At 39.0% G+C, this 17,932-nt stretch overlaps 1 protein-coding gene across 1 annotated transcript in view; it reads left to right on the top strand.

The window, feature by feature from the left end:
* Positions 1 to 17,932, top strand: part of GADL1 (glutamate decarboxylase like 1) — a 145,426-nt gene that overhangs the window by 17,577 nt on the left and 109,917 nt on the right. The window contains exons 6-10 of the mRNA XM_008053888.2: positions 3,338 to 3,417; positions 3,540 to 3,594; positions 9,233 to 9,349; positions 14,747 to 14,811; positions 15,103 to 15,184. Coding sequence (XP_008052079.1) covers positions 3,338 to 3,417; positions 3,540 to 3,594; positions 9,233 to 9,349; positions 14,747 to 14,811; positions 15,103 to 15,184 — 399 coding nt within the window. The remainder of the gene's footprint in view (positions 1 to 3,337; positions 3,418 to 3,539; positions 3,595 to 9,232; positions 9,350 to 14,746; positions 14,812 to 15,102; positions 15,185 to 17,932) is intronic.

Genomic DNA, 17,932 nt, shown 5'->3' with positions numbered 1-17,932 from the left:
TTTTTTATGACTGTGTAGTATTCCATCGTGTATATGTAGCACATTTTTAAAATCCAGTCCTCTTTTGATGGGCAACATGCTTGCTTCCAGGTTCTTGCTATTGTGAACAATGCTGCAGTAAACATATGTGTGCAGGTATCTTTTATAGAGTAATTGAGTCCTTCAGGATATATTCCCAGTAGGGGGATTGTGGGGTCATATGGGAGGTTGATATTTAGAGCTTTAGGAATCACCACACTGTTTTCCACAGAGGTTGCACTAGTTTACACTCCCACCAACAGTGTAGCAGTGTTCTCTTTTTGCCACACCCTCTCCAGCAGCTGTTATTTTTTGAGTTGTTGATAATTGCCATTCTGACTGGAGTTAGGTGGTATCTCAGTGTGGTTTTGATTTGCATCTCCCTGATGACTAAGGTTGAACATTTCTTCATGTGTCTGTTGGCTGCTCGGATGTCTTCCTTTGTGAAGTGTCTGTTCATATCTTTTGCCCATTTTATAATGGGGTTGTCTGTTTTTGTCTTTTCAGCACGTTTGAGTTCCTTGTAGATCCAAGATGTTAAGCCTTTGTCAGACCTGGTGTTGGCAAATACATTTTCCCAGTCTGTAGGCTGTCTCCCTGCTCTCTTGATGGTTTCTTTGGCTTTGCAGAAGCTTGTCAGTTTAATAAGGTCCCACTTGTCTATCTTCTCTCTTATGACCTGTGGATTTTGGGTTAGTGAGAATTTTTTAAACGATAACTTTGTGAGGAAAGTAATAATTCTATGGTTTGATTAGCACTTAGATGTGAATTTCTTGGGTATAGAAATCCTAGGTTTGTAGTAATTCAAACCACGATTGGAATTTGTGTTAAGTAGTGATCATCATTTGCCACCAAAACATGAGGATGAAAAACTCTAACCTCCAGGCTGGTGATCAATTGACCCAGCTCCTGTTTAGCAGGGCTGGGGGGCTCAGGGGAAATGAGAGAGGCATTCAAGGTGCACGTCTCAGGGTCATGGCTGCTTAAATTTTGCATCTTACATGCCTCATTTACTTTAAATGTGGTTGAGTTGGGTTGGGATGTGATTATAGGTCTTCCCATGGGCAAGCAGGTGTTCTTTATTATATGTTGGAGAAGCTGGGTCCAGTCTCTCTGGATTCTTTCTCTGGCCTCTTTTAGGATTCTTTCTCTGGCCTCTTTTAGGATTTAAATCAGTGATGAGCTCTTGGAGACATCCCCTGGTATCTCCTTTCCTCCTCTCTAAAATGTGACATTTATATACCCTGTTCTTTCTATCAGCTAATTTAAGCATCAAATTAGCATTAGAAGGAGTCCAAGTGTCCAGGGCACAGTGTTCATTGAGGAGAAAGCAGGAGTTCGTTGAGATGCCCAAGGTCGTAGAAAAAAATCCTTATAGGAGTCAGAAAGTAAAACTCCAGCTCAATGCTGTCTTTTATGTAGGTACTTACTATTTCATCTTTATAAAAATGAACATCCCACTGAGATTTTTTTCATCTTCTATAGATTTATGAAACCTATGGGGAGGTTGGGTCTTAGAACAACTGACTTATCTTTTACCAGTGATAGAAACAGCCACCGTTTGTTTCTAAATGCGCTTGTAACTTCTAAATTCCAGCTTCTAGACTTTTCCTTGAAACTACTCAGCATGTCTGAAGCGTCACCTTCTTTCTTTCTTTCTTTCTTTCTTTTTTTCTTCCCCTTCCAGGGCTCTTTTCCTTCTCTGATGCTTTTAGATGTTTAGATTTCAGTTTTAAAACCTTTTTTAAAAATCTATCCCTATCTACTTGAGATTGACATTGGGTCGTACTTTGCCCTTAGGTACTTAAAGATAGCTTCACTGAAGCTATTCTTATTCTGATTACCAGTGTTTTATTCAGTAGATTCATTGGGTTGAGAGATTTTGCTATTTCTCAGGAGTAGAGCCCTGTGATTTTTTTCCTTAAAGTCAGATGTCACAGAGAAGGTTAGCATTTGTCATTATGAAATCAATAGCTGTTTGGTTGCCAGAGCCCAAATCTCTGGTGAGAAATAATTCACCTTAGTGATGGCAGGAATGCTATCCCAACCAGCATAGGCTAATGTGTGTGAAGTAGAGAATTAATTACATTTTCATAGACATGATTACTCTTCAATATGCATGTTCTTGTAACAACCTGCAATAAATGCATCCTATAGGCATTTTGATATTTGAAAATTAATTATTCAGGATGGTTTCATTTTTCCTGATGGTGTTACTTCTGCATTTATTTTTACAGAGTTAAAAAAAGAGCTCCCAATAAAACTCTCTTGACAAAGGAAGGAAAAAAATTACCACATTTGAGGGAATATATCAAGTTAAGTGTGAAGGCATGACTACTCTTTTAATGTATTCGTACCTACAAATTAAATTACTAAGGTTTTTTTTGGTACAATAATGTCCTTTACACCTTCATTTTTCTGGCGTGGAAAAGAATTAATTGACCACCTGTCCTCACTAATGTTTAAAGAACGACATCTCCAGTGTTTGAATGCTAATTATTTTATGGGCTTCATGTGGCGTAGAGAAAAATGTCCAACCATCTAAAGCAGATACTACTATTTACCAATAAGAAATAGACCGGACCTAATTCCAGATTATTAGCTTCACTCATGCCACAGCTAAGTAAAGTAGTGTGTCTATTATTTCTTATGATTTTAACCACATTCCTGTGTGTCTAATTCCAACCTCATGTTCAGTATTAAACAAGATTGGTCAAATGTCCAATCAGCATTTATAACCCATTGTTTGCTCTTGGAAATAATTAGATTCTCTCTACTCTGTGATTGTGATCTTTAAGATAGAATCTTGCCCTCTCCTGAGAGGGTTTTGAGTCAGCAGTGGACTAGATTTCAAGTTTCCGTTAATACTGTCGTATTAGTAGCATCGAGAGAAACTTTTTTTTTCTCAGTGTTGTGGAAAACAACAGCTTCCAGTGACCTAGTTTGTTTTGTGTGCCAGGCTCTGCGCTACACCCTTTAAATACATTAACTCATCTTATTCAATGACATGCCGATGGAGTGGTCATTATTTACATGACCTCTTTATAGATTAGCAAACTGAGGCTTGGAGAGTACACATTATTAATTCAAGATTTCAAACTGTAACTAGCACAACCTGAAGTTAAATCCTGGTTTCTCTGACCCCAAAGTCAATGTTCTCAACCACTATACTCAATTAAATTACTTTTTTCTTTTTCGTAATAATGTCCCAAAGATGGTGCTCAGTCATCATGACTTACACCCACTTAAATAATAAACAAAACTTTTTTCATGCTGTATATTTATGTCTCTCTCTGCCCTCTCTCCCCCTTTAATTCAGTGTCATTACTCCATGAAGAAGGCAGCCTCTTTTCTTGGGATTGGCACTGAGAATGTTTGCTTTGTGGAAACAGATGGAAGGTAATGGGGACAAGATCCGGAAGCCTGGTGGGTGGAGGGAAAAATTCATACTGTTTGAAAAGCAGTATCATTGTCTGTTAACTACTAAACATAACTGGAAGTCTCAAATCTGTGTCCCTTAGAGGTAAAATGATACCTGAGGAACTGGAGAAGCAAGTCTGGGAAGCCAAAAAAGAGGTAAGAGTGGAGAGTCAAAGAGGGAGAGAAAACGTGTGCGTGGAAATGAGAGAAAGAGACTAGCAGGGAGAGAATGCAAACAGCCCAAATCATTTCTGTGTGTGGGAGAGAGAGAGAGCAGAGCATGCTGGAATTAAAATAGAGAAACTCATTTACAGATGTTCTATTTCCAGGTGCTTGGCTCCCTGTGTTCTGTGGGATTTCTCGGATGTTCTCATTCCCAGGTGGCCGGAGCCAATTAAAACACTGACATCACTGTTTCTTGGCTAGAATAAGCCCTAAGGATGAGCCTAGCCTCTCCAGCGGGGCCCCAGCATCCATTTTCCTTATAACTCCTCCCTCTTTGAAGACTGCAGGCCAAACTGATTGCTCCTGAGCTGCTTTCAGGTTGACTCCGATTTCTTGATCACCCTATCCTCCCAGGTTGCTTCCAATGCAAAGCCCACCTCTCACTATCATCCCATGTTTGGTCTTGGCCTAGTATTTCAGTGGTCGAGTATCCTTCCTTAGCAACTAGAGTGTATTAAAACCAAAATGCTGGAGAAGGCTAAGGCATGGCTCTCGTCGCAAGCTGTGCTCCAAGTAAGCCTGATCCTGACATCTGCTTTTTTTTTTTTGAGTCGGAGTCTCACCCTGTTGCCCAGGCTGGAGCACAGTGGCACGCTCATGGTTACCCGTGGGCTCAGGCGATCCTTCTGCCTCAGTCTTCCAAGTAGCTGGAACCACAGGCACAAGCCACCATGACATTTTGGTTTTTTATTGTAGAGACAGGGTCTTGCCAAGGTGTCCAGGCTGGTCTCGAACCCCTGGACTCAGGCAATCCTCTTGCCTCAGCCTCCCAAAGTGCTAGGATTACAGGTATGAGCCACTGCGCTTGGCTGACATCTGCTTCTTAAAAAGATGCATCCTTATTTTGGTCCCCAACATCCTGCTGGATTTTGTGCGCCTACTTCATGCTTCCCTCTCATCCCACCACTGCCTCTACTGCTAATGGAGTTTCAGACCATTCTCCGATAACTTTCCAAAAAGGTCAGGTGTATGACTACTGAAAAGTGAAAGGTCAAGCTCCTGAGTTGGGATGTGTCTAAAAAGGATATGATTTGTTTTAAAATTAAGTTTTAATATTATATTTATGCTGTTGTTTTTTTTCAAGTTTTTATAATAAAAATCACCTTGTCCTGGGACATGCTAGATCACTATATTTGGCTTGAACTTCTGTACTTAAAATTTCTACCATTATTTATTGCTGGTGTTGTGGCCATTATTTATTGCTGGTGTAGTAGCTTCAGGTGTGTGTCCTTAGATCTCTTTATATTTTTTAACATCCCAATGACCAGGGGGTTTGATAATTATCTGGTGGTTCTGATGGTCAGATTTTTTTGACTCTTAGGTAAAATTCTGCTTAACCACTTATAAGGCGTTTGCTCTCTTGTGATCCATGGATGCTGTTTTCTCATTTTAGTTTCATCTTTTTCTACACACGTGCCTATCAAAAAGAACTTTCATTATGTCATTAGTGCTTGTTGGTGGGGAATATTGATTTGTGTTTTTTTGTGTGGTTCGTATGATTCCTTCCTTCCCGCTTCCCTCTCTTATTCCCTCCCTTCTTCTCTATATTTCCCCCTTCCCCTTCGCCCACCCTTTCTTTCTTTCTCAAATTTAAAATTTTTCATTAGGGAAAATTTCAAACATATCTAAAAATAATGTAATGAGCCTCCATATCCCCTTCATGTGACTTTAACAATTTAACTTTAGCTTTGTATATAACAATTTAGCTTTGTATATAGACCACGTCCCCTCCCACCACCACTAGATTAGTTTGGAGCAAACCCCAAGCATCATATCATTTGATCTATAAATAGCTGAGTCTATCTGTAAAAGATAGGCACTCACTTAAAAAAAAGTACAATTTTATTAAATGTAATCATTTTAATATCAAGTGTTCAATCTATATTAAAATTTCCCCCATTGTCTTTTTTTTTAAATAGTTGGCTTGACTGGGCATGGTGGCTCAAGTCTGTAATCCCAGCACTTTGGGAGGCTGAAGTGAGGGGATTGCCCGAGCCCACAGGTTCGAGGACAGCCTGGGCAACTTGGCGAGACCTCATCTCTACAATAGAACACAAAATTAGCTGGGGCATGGTAGAGTGTACCTGTAGGTCTGGCTACTTAGAAGACTGAGGTAGAAGTATTGTCTGAGCCCCACAGGTCAACGCTGGGGTGGCTGTGAGTGTGCCACTGCCCTCCAGTCAGGGTGACGGAGTGAGACTCCAACTCAAAAAAGAAAAAAAAAATTGTTGGCTTGTCTGAATAATTATTCAAACAAGGTTTACACATTGCATTTGGTTGATATGACACATAAATCTTTTCTAATCCATAGCTTCCTCTTCCCCCTTTATTTTCTCCCTACAGTTGATTTGCTGAAAAAAATCAGATCCTTTGTCCTGAAGAGTTTTCCATACTATTTTGTGGATTACATCCTGACCTCAAAACTCTTGCTCCCCTCCTCTGTACCACCCTGTCTATTCTTCCTATTTTCTGTAATTTGGCAGTTAAAGCTGGATACTCAATGCGGTTTAAGTTGAATTTTCTTTTTTTTTAAACCAGGAAGGCTTCATGGGTGGCAGTTTGTTCTGTGTCTCTTTTTGTAATAACATTGATTGGTGGGGTCTGGTATTGTCAGTCCATCCATTATAAAGCCCTCAATCAGCCTCTCACCTCATAGATTTTTCTGATGATCATTGTCTAGACTACTGTTTCATTAAGTGAGTTCTAATCCATTCTCTCATTTAAAAAAAAATAATGGCAGGCGTTCTACTATAAAGTATCCCTCACCCCTATCTGATTTCCCTACAGAAACATTTTGCACAGGCAAGGCAGAATACATGTTTTCTTCTTTCCCCTTATGAATTTTTAAAATAGTGAATTTGTTGCTTACATCCCCTAAAGATATCCCCCAATTTTTTTAGTATCATTAAGAATTCATGTTTTTAGCATAGTGGCTTTTATTCTACCACAGACATTATTTTTGTTGCTCAAATTTTTGTTTGTTTTGACAATGAAAGCCCATGAAACTGACATAATACTAAAGTTGAGAACTTGGAAAAACAAGTGTTTTCAACACCAAAATTGCTTTAGGCACATTTAAAAGTAGGGCGATGGGGTTAGAGCTGGTGTGTCTCCTCAATTCTCTTTCTAGCCAACTAATGCTTGAGCCTGGATTCACTAAGGACAAACTTTGCATCTATTCTGAGATCATAATACGTGATACCAAATTTTTTTTTCTCACTAGCTTCAGACCTAGTTGTTTTGTCTCCAGCTTTTAACTTATATTGTTTCAGATGTGAGGAATAGTATACCAGCTTTTTCTTCCATTGGGATTCAACTCCCTGGCCTATGACAATTTATTAAAAACTGTTCAGCAGTGACCTTTACTTGATGTCATTACAAAGATGGTGAAATCACAAAGCATCCAAGGTTCTAAAGTGCTTATTGACAAGCCCAAACTAGGATGAACACTGAATATTTACAGGTATTTTGTGTATGAGTGTCTGAAATGACAAACTTTCTTAGGGAATACTCAGAAGCATGCAATCAATACCGTTTCTGCTGAATTTTCTCATTAATGACATGAGCTACGGGGAAAAAAAATCTGGAAACTTAAATCCAGATCGCAAAAGTTTAATTTCTGGGCCTGATATTTATAGCAAGATTTTTTAAAAGGTGAAGAAAACTCATTAATAGGCTATAATAGCTTGCATAGGTATTTTCTCATGGCTGTCAGGATGTCATATAGTTTATGAGGAAAAGCCCAACCATTAAAGACACCTTAAATGGTTTTAGTAAATTACTTTTTTTCATTGCTTTTAATGATTGATGTAAATCTGGTCTCATTTCCTTTAGGTCACTGACATGATAAAGCCGTAATTTGTTAGTAGCTCAGTACAGAGAAGAATTTCCAGAGCCCATGGTTCCTCTACTGGCCTGGCTCTGAAAGGGTTGGGTGGGCGGATTGATTCCATGTGTCACAACTGTCTCCCAAATGGCAAATGAACTCATTATGCACCATCACTTTGATTCCAATGAATCTCAATTTAGAGAGATAGACTAAGTGTTTCTGCTCTGCCCTGCTTTCCTTTGACAAGTACCTTCCAGTTAAATCGGAGTCAGTTTGTTTCAAACACAACCCCTGACATTAAAGAACATACAAATACATTATAATAAAATTTTCATTTTATGATAAACCTGATAGGAAAAATAAATGGCTCCATGCTAAATGGAGGAAAAGTGTTGTTTTTGTTTTTTTTGGAGAAACAGAATCTACCTTTGGTGCCCAGGCTGGAGTGCCATGGTGCAATCTTGGCTCACGGCAGCCTCGAATTCCTGGGCGCAAGGATCCTACTACCTCAGGCTTCCAAATAGCTGGGACAATAGACACCTACCACCATGCTTAGCTAATTTTTAAAATCTTTTGTAGAGTTGGAGTCTTAATAGAACTCCTAGCCTTGAGCAATCCTCTTGTCTTGGCTTCCTAAGGTGCTGGAATTATAGGTGTGAGCCACTGTGCCCAGCCAAAAATGACTTTTGTGGGCAGCAAATGTTCTTGTCACTTGTTCCTCAGATACTCTGGAATCTTAGTATTCTAGTTACTTCTGCTACTCACACATTTGTCAGCAAGTTTTCTCTCCAGGGCATTTCCACCATGAGCCACACATCTCTGCCACCATGCTGGGATCAATCCATTTGGAAACAACCTCATGTACTTGTCCTCTACCTGGTTGGCACAGAATCCCTTCACGGGGCTGGGGGGCCTGGCTAGCTTGGCTGGAATTGCTATTCATCTCTGTGTGTATGCCCATAGTCCGCCTTTTCTCCTCCATTTTCCAATGACACCAGTTCACTCTACAAGATACAGCTATCACCTGTATGAGGAGAAATAATCACGGTAGGAACAAGGCCAGTTTTCTTTTCCAGCACATTCCAATGAGTTTCTCAGTTGCAGCACCTATTTTGGAGAATGTTTCCCAGTGAGATTGCCTTACTCCCGGCACTGAATTTGCACCTAAGCACATTCTTTGTTTTGTAACCGTACTTATTTCACAAAGGAGACAAGCAGACAGGCTTGCATGGTTTCCCCCATGCAGCTGAGTGTTTGTCTTCCAATCTTGTTCTTTTTTTAATTTTGGAGAAGGTGACAGTATGACACTATGGAGGTTCAATGCATTCTTTTTTTTTTCAGGAAGAAATAATGAATTATATAGCATGCCAGTTTGACATTGCCGTTGAGGTTATTCATTTTCTCTCTGGACAATCTAAAAGACTAAAAATACTACAGGAAGAAAATGAGAGGAAAAAAGTATACACTGAGTTGAGATAAAAGTAGCTTATCCCAACTACTTTTTATAAAAGTAGTGATAGTTTTCCTGCCACTGTCAAGCATTTTCTTAGTTTCCTTAACCTATAATAATAACATGAGGCCACCTCGTGAAGTTTAAAATCACCCATTGAATTAATGGTTGTCTCCAAAGATACCAAATAACTTTCTAGATGCCTCATCCTTTATATTTACCAACCTATGACAGGTTGAGTCTAGTGGTGATGGTGACAGTTTCTCTTTGTGTGTGGATCCTTCTCACAGGGGGCCGTGCCATTTCTCGTCTGTGCCACCTCTGGTACGACTGTGTTGGGTGCCTTTGATCCTCTGGATGAAATAGCAGACATCTGTGAGAGGCACAACCTCTGGCTTCACGTGGATGTAAGTTCATCTAGGTATACACATTTGTTTCACCGTCTCATCTTTCTGTAGCCTTGGTGTGACATGTTTCATGTTCTAAGAAACTAGGTGTGGGACCCTCGCTGCTTTTATTTGTGTTTCTAATTTGGGTAAATAAGTATGTCATTTTCTGTAAAATATAAAGCGGGAGATTCCAAGACCTCATGTAAATTTTGTTTTCATGTTCTGAATTCCATATTATTTCCTCCTCTTCTGTGAACCAGCTTCTTTGTTCCCTGACTTTATTGTCATTGAAGCCAAGTAGTGTAAGGGATGCATTTGAACTAGGGCACCAAGAGACTTTGATTTTGGATTCTGATCTGTCTCATCTTCATTGTGATCTTAGCCCTTTGGACTTCAGTCTCTCCATTTTTAAAGAGGGAGAGGAGATGGTGGATGTGGTCTGTAAAGTATCTTCTAATCTGAAATGATATGATTTCAATCAACTGGAAAATGCAAAGAGCTGTATTACGTAATTGTATGCAGGAATTAAAATAAGTTTTATCTGTGTTTATCAGAATCATTTGAGAAATAACATATTCTTCACAATATTCTAACTTAAAAGATTGACTTTTTTTAAAAAAAATTAACTTTACAAATCCTGGGGTTTTTTATAAAACATTTGTTAAAAAATTAAACTTAATTTTAAAATCCTACTTATCTGGGGTTAGAAAGTTGAATTCAGCCAGTTATGAATGTTGAGCTTTTTAGTTTTCTATTTTAATCTTGTGTGTGTGTGAAATTGGGAGTTAATTAGTTTAATTTTATCAACCAACCAAGCAAACAAATAAACAAAGAAAAACACACAGTTGAATATGCTGTTAAGGAACTTTTCTCAGGTAGTCGAGTGGCTCAGATTCTCCCTATCAGAAGAAATTACTTTTTGACTTGCTGAACAGAAGGAAACTGAAGATTTAGGGGTATATACCTGCACATAATTTTGTAGTTTGGATGACTTTATGCCTTCATAGTAGTGTCTGTGATGTGACTTGATTGAATATATCATATCTATGCTATGATTCAAGGTTTACATTAAGTGTATGCTAACATTTGGTTAAAGCAACAGTGGCATAGAGCTCACAAGTTATTGGCTCTATTAGTATGCCAACGGCAGTACTTCAGACTGATCATTTGTGACTTTTTAAATGGGATTTTAGTATTTGTATCCATTCACATTTCAACTTATATCTTATATCTTATTGATTTTTATAGACTTAGGAGCATAACAATACGTTATATCCCCAAAGATAATAGAATGAGTATTTTTGTGACTGTGGAAATAAGGAGAAAACTCAAATACATCAGCAGTTACATTAAATATTCTACTCTTATAAAAGAAACATCAAATCTGTATTATATAGTTTATGGAGTTTATGTAAAACAGGGTAGAGTAAATAGTTTATGTAAAACAGAGTAACTACAACAGTTTCTAAATTAGGGATGGCATGAAGAGATTTATGGGGCTTAGAGAGAATTGTGATTTGTAAGTATGAATGAGAAGCTCTCAAGGTTTTCTAAAAATCAAAGGTTGAATCTTTGAAGAAAATACTTTCATAAGAAAATATTTAAACCACACCAAATGAGTCTACTTGTACATAGTAGTCATTTGGCAATTCCGGCAGTATTACATTAAGTTTCACAGCAGCCTATCTGACCTATTAAATACAGTTTCTTCCCATCCTTTAGTTTTGCAGGTATTGAATCCATAAAATTTTATTGCAGGAGTACTTAGCTTATTTTGAAGAAATTTCATATACTGTAGGTAGTGTATTAATTTTAAAAATGAAATATTAACAAAATGATAGTAATTGCTTTGACCTGTTGAAAGCCTTCGAAAAGGTATTTTTAAAATCATTTAAATTAGTAAAATCTTATGTTTACTTTATCTCTTTTTATTTTTTATTTTTTTGAGTCCAAGTCAGTCTGTCACCCATGCTGGAGTGCAGTGGCACGCTCACGGCCACCGCAGCCTCAACCCACGGGACTCAGGCAATCCTTCCACCTCAGCCTTCCAAGTAGCCGGAACCACAGGCATGTGCCACCACGCCCAACTGAATTTTTTATTTATTGTAGAGACAGGATCTCACCATGTTGCTCAGGCTGGTCTTGAACCCCTAAACTCAGACAATCCTCTTGCCTCTGCCTCCTAAAGTACTGGGATTACAGGTGTGAGCCAGCATACTTTATCTCTTTTTAAAAATAAAGTTTTGTTTACCTAAGTTTTCCATAAAACCAAGTTGGCCTGCCTACGTATTTTATTCATTTTAAGATGCACTTTAAAATGTTTTTAGCATCTCTGAAATTTATATTTTGATTTTTTTTTCCTTCTGAGTGGTACACAAAAAATATTGAATCTTATATTTGATGGCGTCTTAAATTTGGTTCCTCATAATGCATTTTTAAACAACTGAATTTAAAAAAGCTTTAGTTTTGTTAGAATCTTTTGCCTCCAGTACCATTCTTTCTCCATGAGAGAAATACCATTCCAGCCTCTGCCTCAGACCGGGACCGCGGGCTGGCCCAGTACTACGTTGAAGCAGAGACTATGGCTGCCTCAAAGCCTACCATTCTCAGCAACAACTGATGTTGTCTCGGCCACTCTTCACTCCATGTCCAGACAAGGCCATCAGTATTATATTTAACATCATGGACTTTAAAGGCTACCACATCTCAATTCCACTTCTATCGACACCTCCCTTTCAAAATTGGTTCTCCTAATAACTCATCAACTAATTAATTAAATAGAAAAATATGGCAAATGGTTCACCATGGAGCCTAGCATATAGTTATAGTTTAGTCAGCAACTATCCTTATCGAGATGGAAAGTCAAGTGTCTTCATCACTCAGGTGATTGGTTTGATATTTTTGCAAGTTCCAGAGTTAGGAATTTAGATGGTGAAGCAAATCAAAGTAGGACACTGACATCGAGGGTGTTATTTTTTCTTTCTTTAGCTCTTCTGAGGATATACATTTGTGGATGAGCTGCCGCTAACCCTGCCAAACCACTTTGTAAACCTGTGATCTAATGCCTTGAAAGAGTTTATGTGATTTTAAACCTTAAATCCAGCTCACTAGGATTGAGAAAATATTATTTACTTTTTTGGTGAGGAAGAGGAGAAAGAGGGCAGTGCAGGGGACATGAAATGTAGGGTACAGGCAGGTAGAAAGGGTGAGTGCGAAAATGGGGGCGGCTGAGTCTAACAAACTAGTTCTTCTATTCTCTGTCTGGTAGGTTCTTGAAGAGGTTGGGGGACAAAAGGATTGAGAAAAGTAGGTGACTTAGTATTTAAGGAATATAATTAGAGTTTTTTTAAAAAGAAGGAAAATAATATGTAAGTTATCTTAATGTTTGCAAGGATCAAATTCTTAAAAATCCAGACCTAGAGATCCTTACTTAATAAGCTAGGATAACATTTTCTTAGATGCTGAAAGCAGTAGCCTTCGTGCCTCAGCCCTAGTCATGCATTACCCACTGTGAATCCCAGTGGGGGAGACAGCAGCAAGGGAACTTGACCGACAAATCCAAGTCACCACTCCTTTACCTGGAAACGTTCGGATTTGCACACACACCACCCTCTAGACATAGAAGAGTTCATAAACCTTTGGAGACTCCATGAAGTTGTTGGATACTCTAGACCATGGGATTTCGGCTGGTGCTGAAGGGAGAAAGTGGGGTTCCTAAGGCTCAGATTTAAGGAAACATTCATTCTTAGAGCCGGGTAGAGTCCAACACTGAGAGCGAGTTTATCCTTACATTGTGCACCATAGTGAGTCATTCACTTCACCCTAGTCCCAGCTCTGAATGGGACAGTTGTTTCTAAGTAGGATTTAAGGGCCCAAAATTGCTTGTGCTTTACTCTCTATTTATTGGCTTCCAGTGGGCTCAGCTTTTGTAATGCCCTGAGGATGATGGAGATATCTCAATTCCATCATTGTCTACAACCATGTTGTGTAAAATCTTGCCACTTCTTTCTACGTGATATTGGAGTCTATCTAAATTCTATAACCCAAAGTAGGATAGCCTCTGTCTGCATCCCAGGCAATTCCTAAAGCAATTCCATCACTCTCAATTCTTCAGGCTATACTTCCCAATTTGGCCACATTGTCACTTTCCTTAAGTTATGATGTTACCATAAAAGAGAATGGGCTTTGAATCTCAAATCTGATTTTTTTTTACCCATCAGGTCCTTGGACAATTTACCTAAACACCTCTGAACCTCAGTATATCTATAAAAAGTGGAAGTGATAATAACTCCATTCTCAATGGGATGTTGTAAGATTTAAATACACTTGGAAAGAATTCACCATACTTCAAGTTAATCCCCTTAAGTTATCTTACTGCAGTCATCCTTCATTGTCTTGTCAATTAAAACTTAGAAATCCACTCAATTTTCAAGGAGCAAATTGACTTTCATATTTCTTACATTGGCTATTTCCCCTTTGCTCCAGACCTGTTGACTATGGGGTTTCCTTTCATCTCAGCTCCTCTCTCCTTTGCTCACAAAATTTACCCCTCCAGTAAGTAACTTCCTTAAGTCCCAAGTTGCTCTTTTCCACTCCTCCATTTTTAACTTGCAAATATTTCTGAAAGCCATTAGGTTAAAAGGATCTAATTTTTCACTAACAGGAGATGCTTTCATCTTGTCCATCCTGGTTGGCCTTCTATCCACCATGTCAACAATATGCCTTGTTCATTATGTAGAATTCCAGTCCTTAACTCATGTCTTATCAGTGGGAGTGTCAAAATGTCAGCTTTGTGAAGATGTTGTCTGTATTAGATTCTAAGCTTCAAGAGGGCATGGAGTTTGAACCTCTTTTCACCCATATAAAACTTGAGCAATATATGATGTGTAAATTTATTTGTTTGTTTGTTTTGAGTTGGAGTCTCACTCTGTCACCCAGACTGCAGTGCAGTGGCATGCTCCTGGCCACTACAGCCTCGACCTGCTGGGCTCCAGCGATCCTTCTGCCTCAGCCTTCCAAGTAGCTAGAACTACAGGCGTGCGTTACCATGTCTGGCTAGTTTTTGATTTATTGTAGAGACAAGGTCTTGCCAAGTTGCCCGGGCGGGTCTCGAACCTGCGGGCTCAGGCAATCCACTTGCCTTGGCCTCTCAAAGTGCTGGGAATACAGGCTGAGCCACCGAGCCCGGCCATGATGTGTAAATTTAAATTCTAAGAGTCACTGGGGGCCCATCTGTCACGCTGAGGTTCTGGTTGTCTGGGTAGAGCCAGTGATCAAAATTCTCTTGGGTACACGTTGGTTAACATGATATGAAATATTGATCGAAACTGTCACTGAGGGGTCTCTGTGACAACCTTCTTGTAAACAAATGACATTGAAAATAATGTTGTTTTGGTTACATTAATATCTCAACAGGCTTCTTGGGGTGGCTCAGCTTTGATGTCAAGGAAACACCGAAAGCTTCTACATGGCATCCACAGGTAAATGGGGTTTCCCAATTTGCAGCCGACTTTTATTTAGGCAAAGGGATCTCTTTGGACTTTGCCCATCCAAATACCATTTTGAAAATAGGCAAAAACAAAGTAATTGTTTTACTTAAAACAAACAAACCAACCCTTCAAACTCCCCAGACCACACAGACAAGAAACCCTGTAGAACAGTAATTTATTGTACTGAATGTGGACAGCACTAGTTAGATATATTCTTCCTGCCTGTAGAACCTAATTGAGTCCCCCCCACCACTCTGTTCCTTTCTTTGATGTACGCTATAGGGCTGACTCTGTGGCCTGGAACCCACACAAGATGCTGATGGCTGGAATCCAGTGCTGCGCTCTCCTTGTGAAAGACAAGTCTGTAAGTTTTCCTCTTCTGGTCTTTGGGCAGCAAGGGGGTTAAATCCCCCTGTTTGCCAAGACCTCCATTTTTGCTTAATTTCTGGTTACTTGGGCCAGGTGTAGACGAACGTCTTTGGGAAATGTTCGTGATCCCTAAATGGAAGATAAATAAGCCCAGATAAGAGATTTAGTGTTTCTGCTCAGGTAATTTTGTGGATTTGATTTAGGTATTATATAATCTCATTAGTTACAGCAAAATGGTCTCTCTCGCCCTCATTTGGATTATATTTTAAAACTGAGTTTTAAACGTCGCCAAGATTTTTTTTCTCCTTGATTAAGTCTGGGATTTAAGTTATCTTGAAACTTCTGCTTGCTGAGAAAGTGGAACAGATGTGTGTCATACATTAAATTGAATGCTTAATATGCTTAGCCAGAGCTTAACAGCCCGTTTATACGGGAAGATGTTAGTTCAGGACTGATCATCGAACACTGATTTATTAGGGGTTTGCCTGTCTCAAGTGGTTGGTGCTTAGCTTCTTTTGGAACATTGGGGAGGGCTGGAAACTAGTCTGGATTTCTGTGAGGCAAGTGGGAACAAGTTATCAAGGCTTCTCTTGGCCAGAGGTATATACTCCATGTTTTCTATGGGTTAAATAAGGATCCTGTGGGAAGTGGCCCAGGCTGGGAAGTGCTACTTCATTCTTAGAAATGCCTCCTCAAGATCTGTGTTAAGCATGTGGGTGATCTTTCTCAGCCATCTGTTTACATTTTTTTTCTTAGGGGACTCCCTTTGCCAATGCTAAAGTCATTTTCTGTTTTTAAGGAGTTGATTTCAAGTGAAAGCCATATTTAAACTTGAAACCTAGTCTTGCATGTGTGGATATTTACAACTCTCTTTTTTTTAAATTGTGATTTTGTATGTTAGTACTCTGTATGTTTTGACATGACCAAAACCAGAATGTCCATCAGAAACTAAGAGCAGATTTTGCTTCTGTAGAAATGGAAACTCACAGGAATATGAATTAGTTCCTTAATGTTTTATTAGGTTGAGTATAGTTGAATGTGTTCAATACCATTTAACTTTTTAAGGTTTTAAGTGGTATGACTGTATTTACAATTGAAAGGTAGTTTAAGATGACTATATCATCTGTGAACCAAAAAGCATAATCAACATAATCAAAAATCATAGGTACATATTTAGGACATGTAAGAGATCAGACTAAACAAAAGTTTTCTTTTGATCTAGACAAAAGGGCAAAAATGCATCAAGCATCCTTTTTGTGTCAAGCGTTTTATGTTTTCTTTCTCCCTAATCAGCCAGTCTGAATAACAAACTTATCTTTTGGTGCTGTGCTCTCAGGAGTGGAAATTTAGACCCAAAATTTGATGATTACTCTTTTAAATAGCTTTCTAACTTTTACACACTTTTTTCTTATTGAATAATATTTAAGTGATTTAGCCAAGAATTTGAAATATATTTGTGTATTTGAGGGAATTTAAAATTTTCTGGATCACATAACATCTTAACAGAGGTTAAAATTTCATTTTATTTATTTATTTATTTTTGTTTGTCTTTTTCTGAGTCGGAGTCTCACTCTGTCGCCCAGACTGGAGTGCAGTGGCCGCTCCCGGCCACCGCAGCCTCGACCTGCTGGGCTCTGGCGATCCTTCCGCCTCAGCCTTCCGAGTAGCCGGAATTACAGGCATGCGCTACCATGCCCGGCTGATTTTTTTATTTATTGTAGAGATGAGGTCTTGCTGCCCGGGGGGGGTCTCGAACCCTCAGGCTCAGGCAATTCACTCACCTCAGCCTCCCAAAGGCGCGGGATTACAGGCTGAGCCACCGAGCCCGGCTCATTTTATTTTTTAAATAAGTCATTCCTGGATCTTAATGACAACAATAATACCCATGTCTACTCTTATGACAGGAATTAAGAGGTTAGGGATGATATCAACCAAATCAAGAGAAGACCATGGAAGGGAGAAAAAGTATATATTTTCATGACTGATACCCCATAACAAGGTACAAAGGCATAACAAATGTATGCAATAGAGATTTTACTTGACACTGGAGCCCTCAAAAAATGAAAACCCCAAGATCCAAGGAAAACTATTATCATGGATAGTTGTGCAGAAGTGTAATTGGAAGACAAATGGGCATAGGCTAATGGTAACAGGCTAGGGTAAGGAGTGGGCTCAGCTAGGCCTGTTTGTTCAAATTCTTCTTAGCCTCTAGGTATTGGGTGGAGCTCTCTGGAATGAGGGTCTTATATCTACTTTTAGGGGAGGTAGATCAGAGAATTTTTTTATGACCCTGCTTCAGGGTAGAAAGTTGAGAGAAAGAGAGAGATCTCCAAAGTGCCATATTTTGGAGTAGTATATTCTGAACCCAACAGAACATGAGAATTGTGAATGGCATCCGTCCAGACAGCTTAAATTTCACCTCCTCAAGGAAGTGTCCCAGGACTTACCAAGGTAAACTGGCACCTCCTTATTGTTCTTTCTCAGACTCTGATCCCTTCCTTTAAAGCGTTTACATTTACACTATTTGTAATTATGGTTTCTCATGTAACGTCACTCCCTCTCACGAGAATGAAAGCTGCATGAGGGAAAAGACTATGTCATCTGTTCACCACTGTGTCCCCAGTGCCTAGCAAATGTTCATTGAGAAAGGAAAAGAAAAACTAATATTTATTTTACAACTTGAACGATTGATTAAACACATTAAAAATCCTCAGAAATATCATCTGCTTTCATGTTAGCAGTA

The sequence above is a fragment of the Carlito syrichta genome, unplaced genomic scaffold (assembly GCF_000164805.1).
Source record: "Carlito syrichta isolate Samal-C Ts95f unplaced genomic scaffold, Tarsius_syrichta-2.0.1 Scaffold288813, whole genome shotgun sequence".
NCBI classification, from domain to species: domain Eukaryota; kingdom Metazoa; phylum Chordata; class Mammalia; order Primates; family Tarsiidae; genus Carlito; species Carlito syrichta.
Note: the sequence above shows the minus strand (reverse complement) of the source record. Positions and strands in the feature narration are given on the sequence as shown.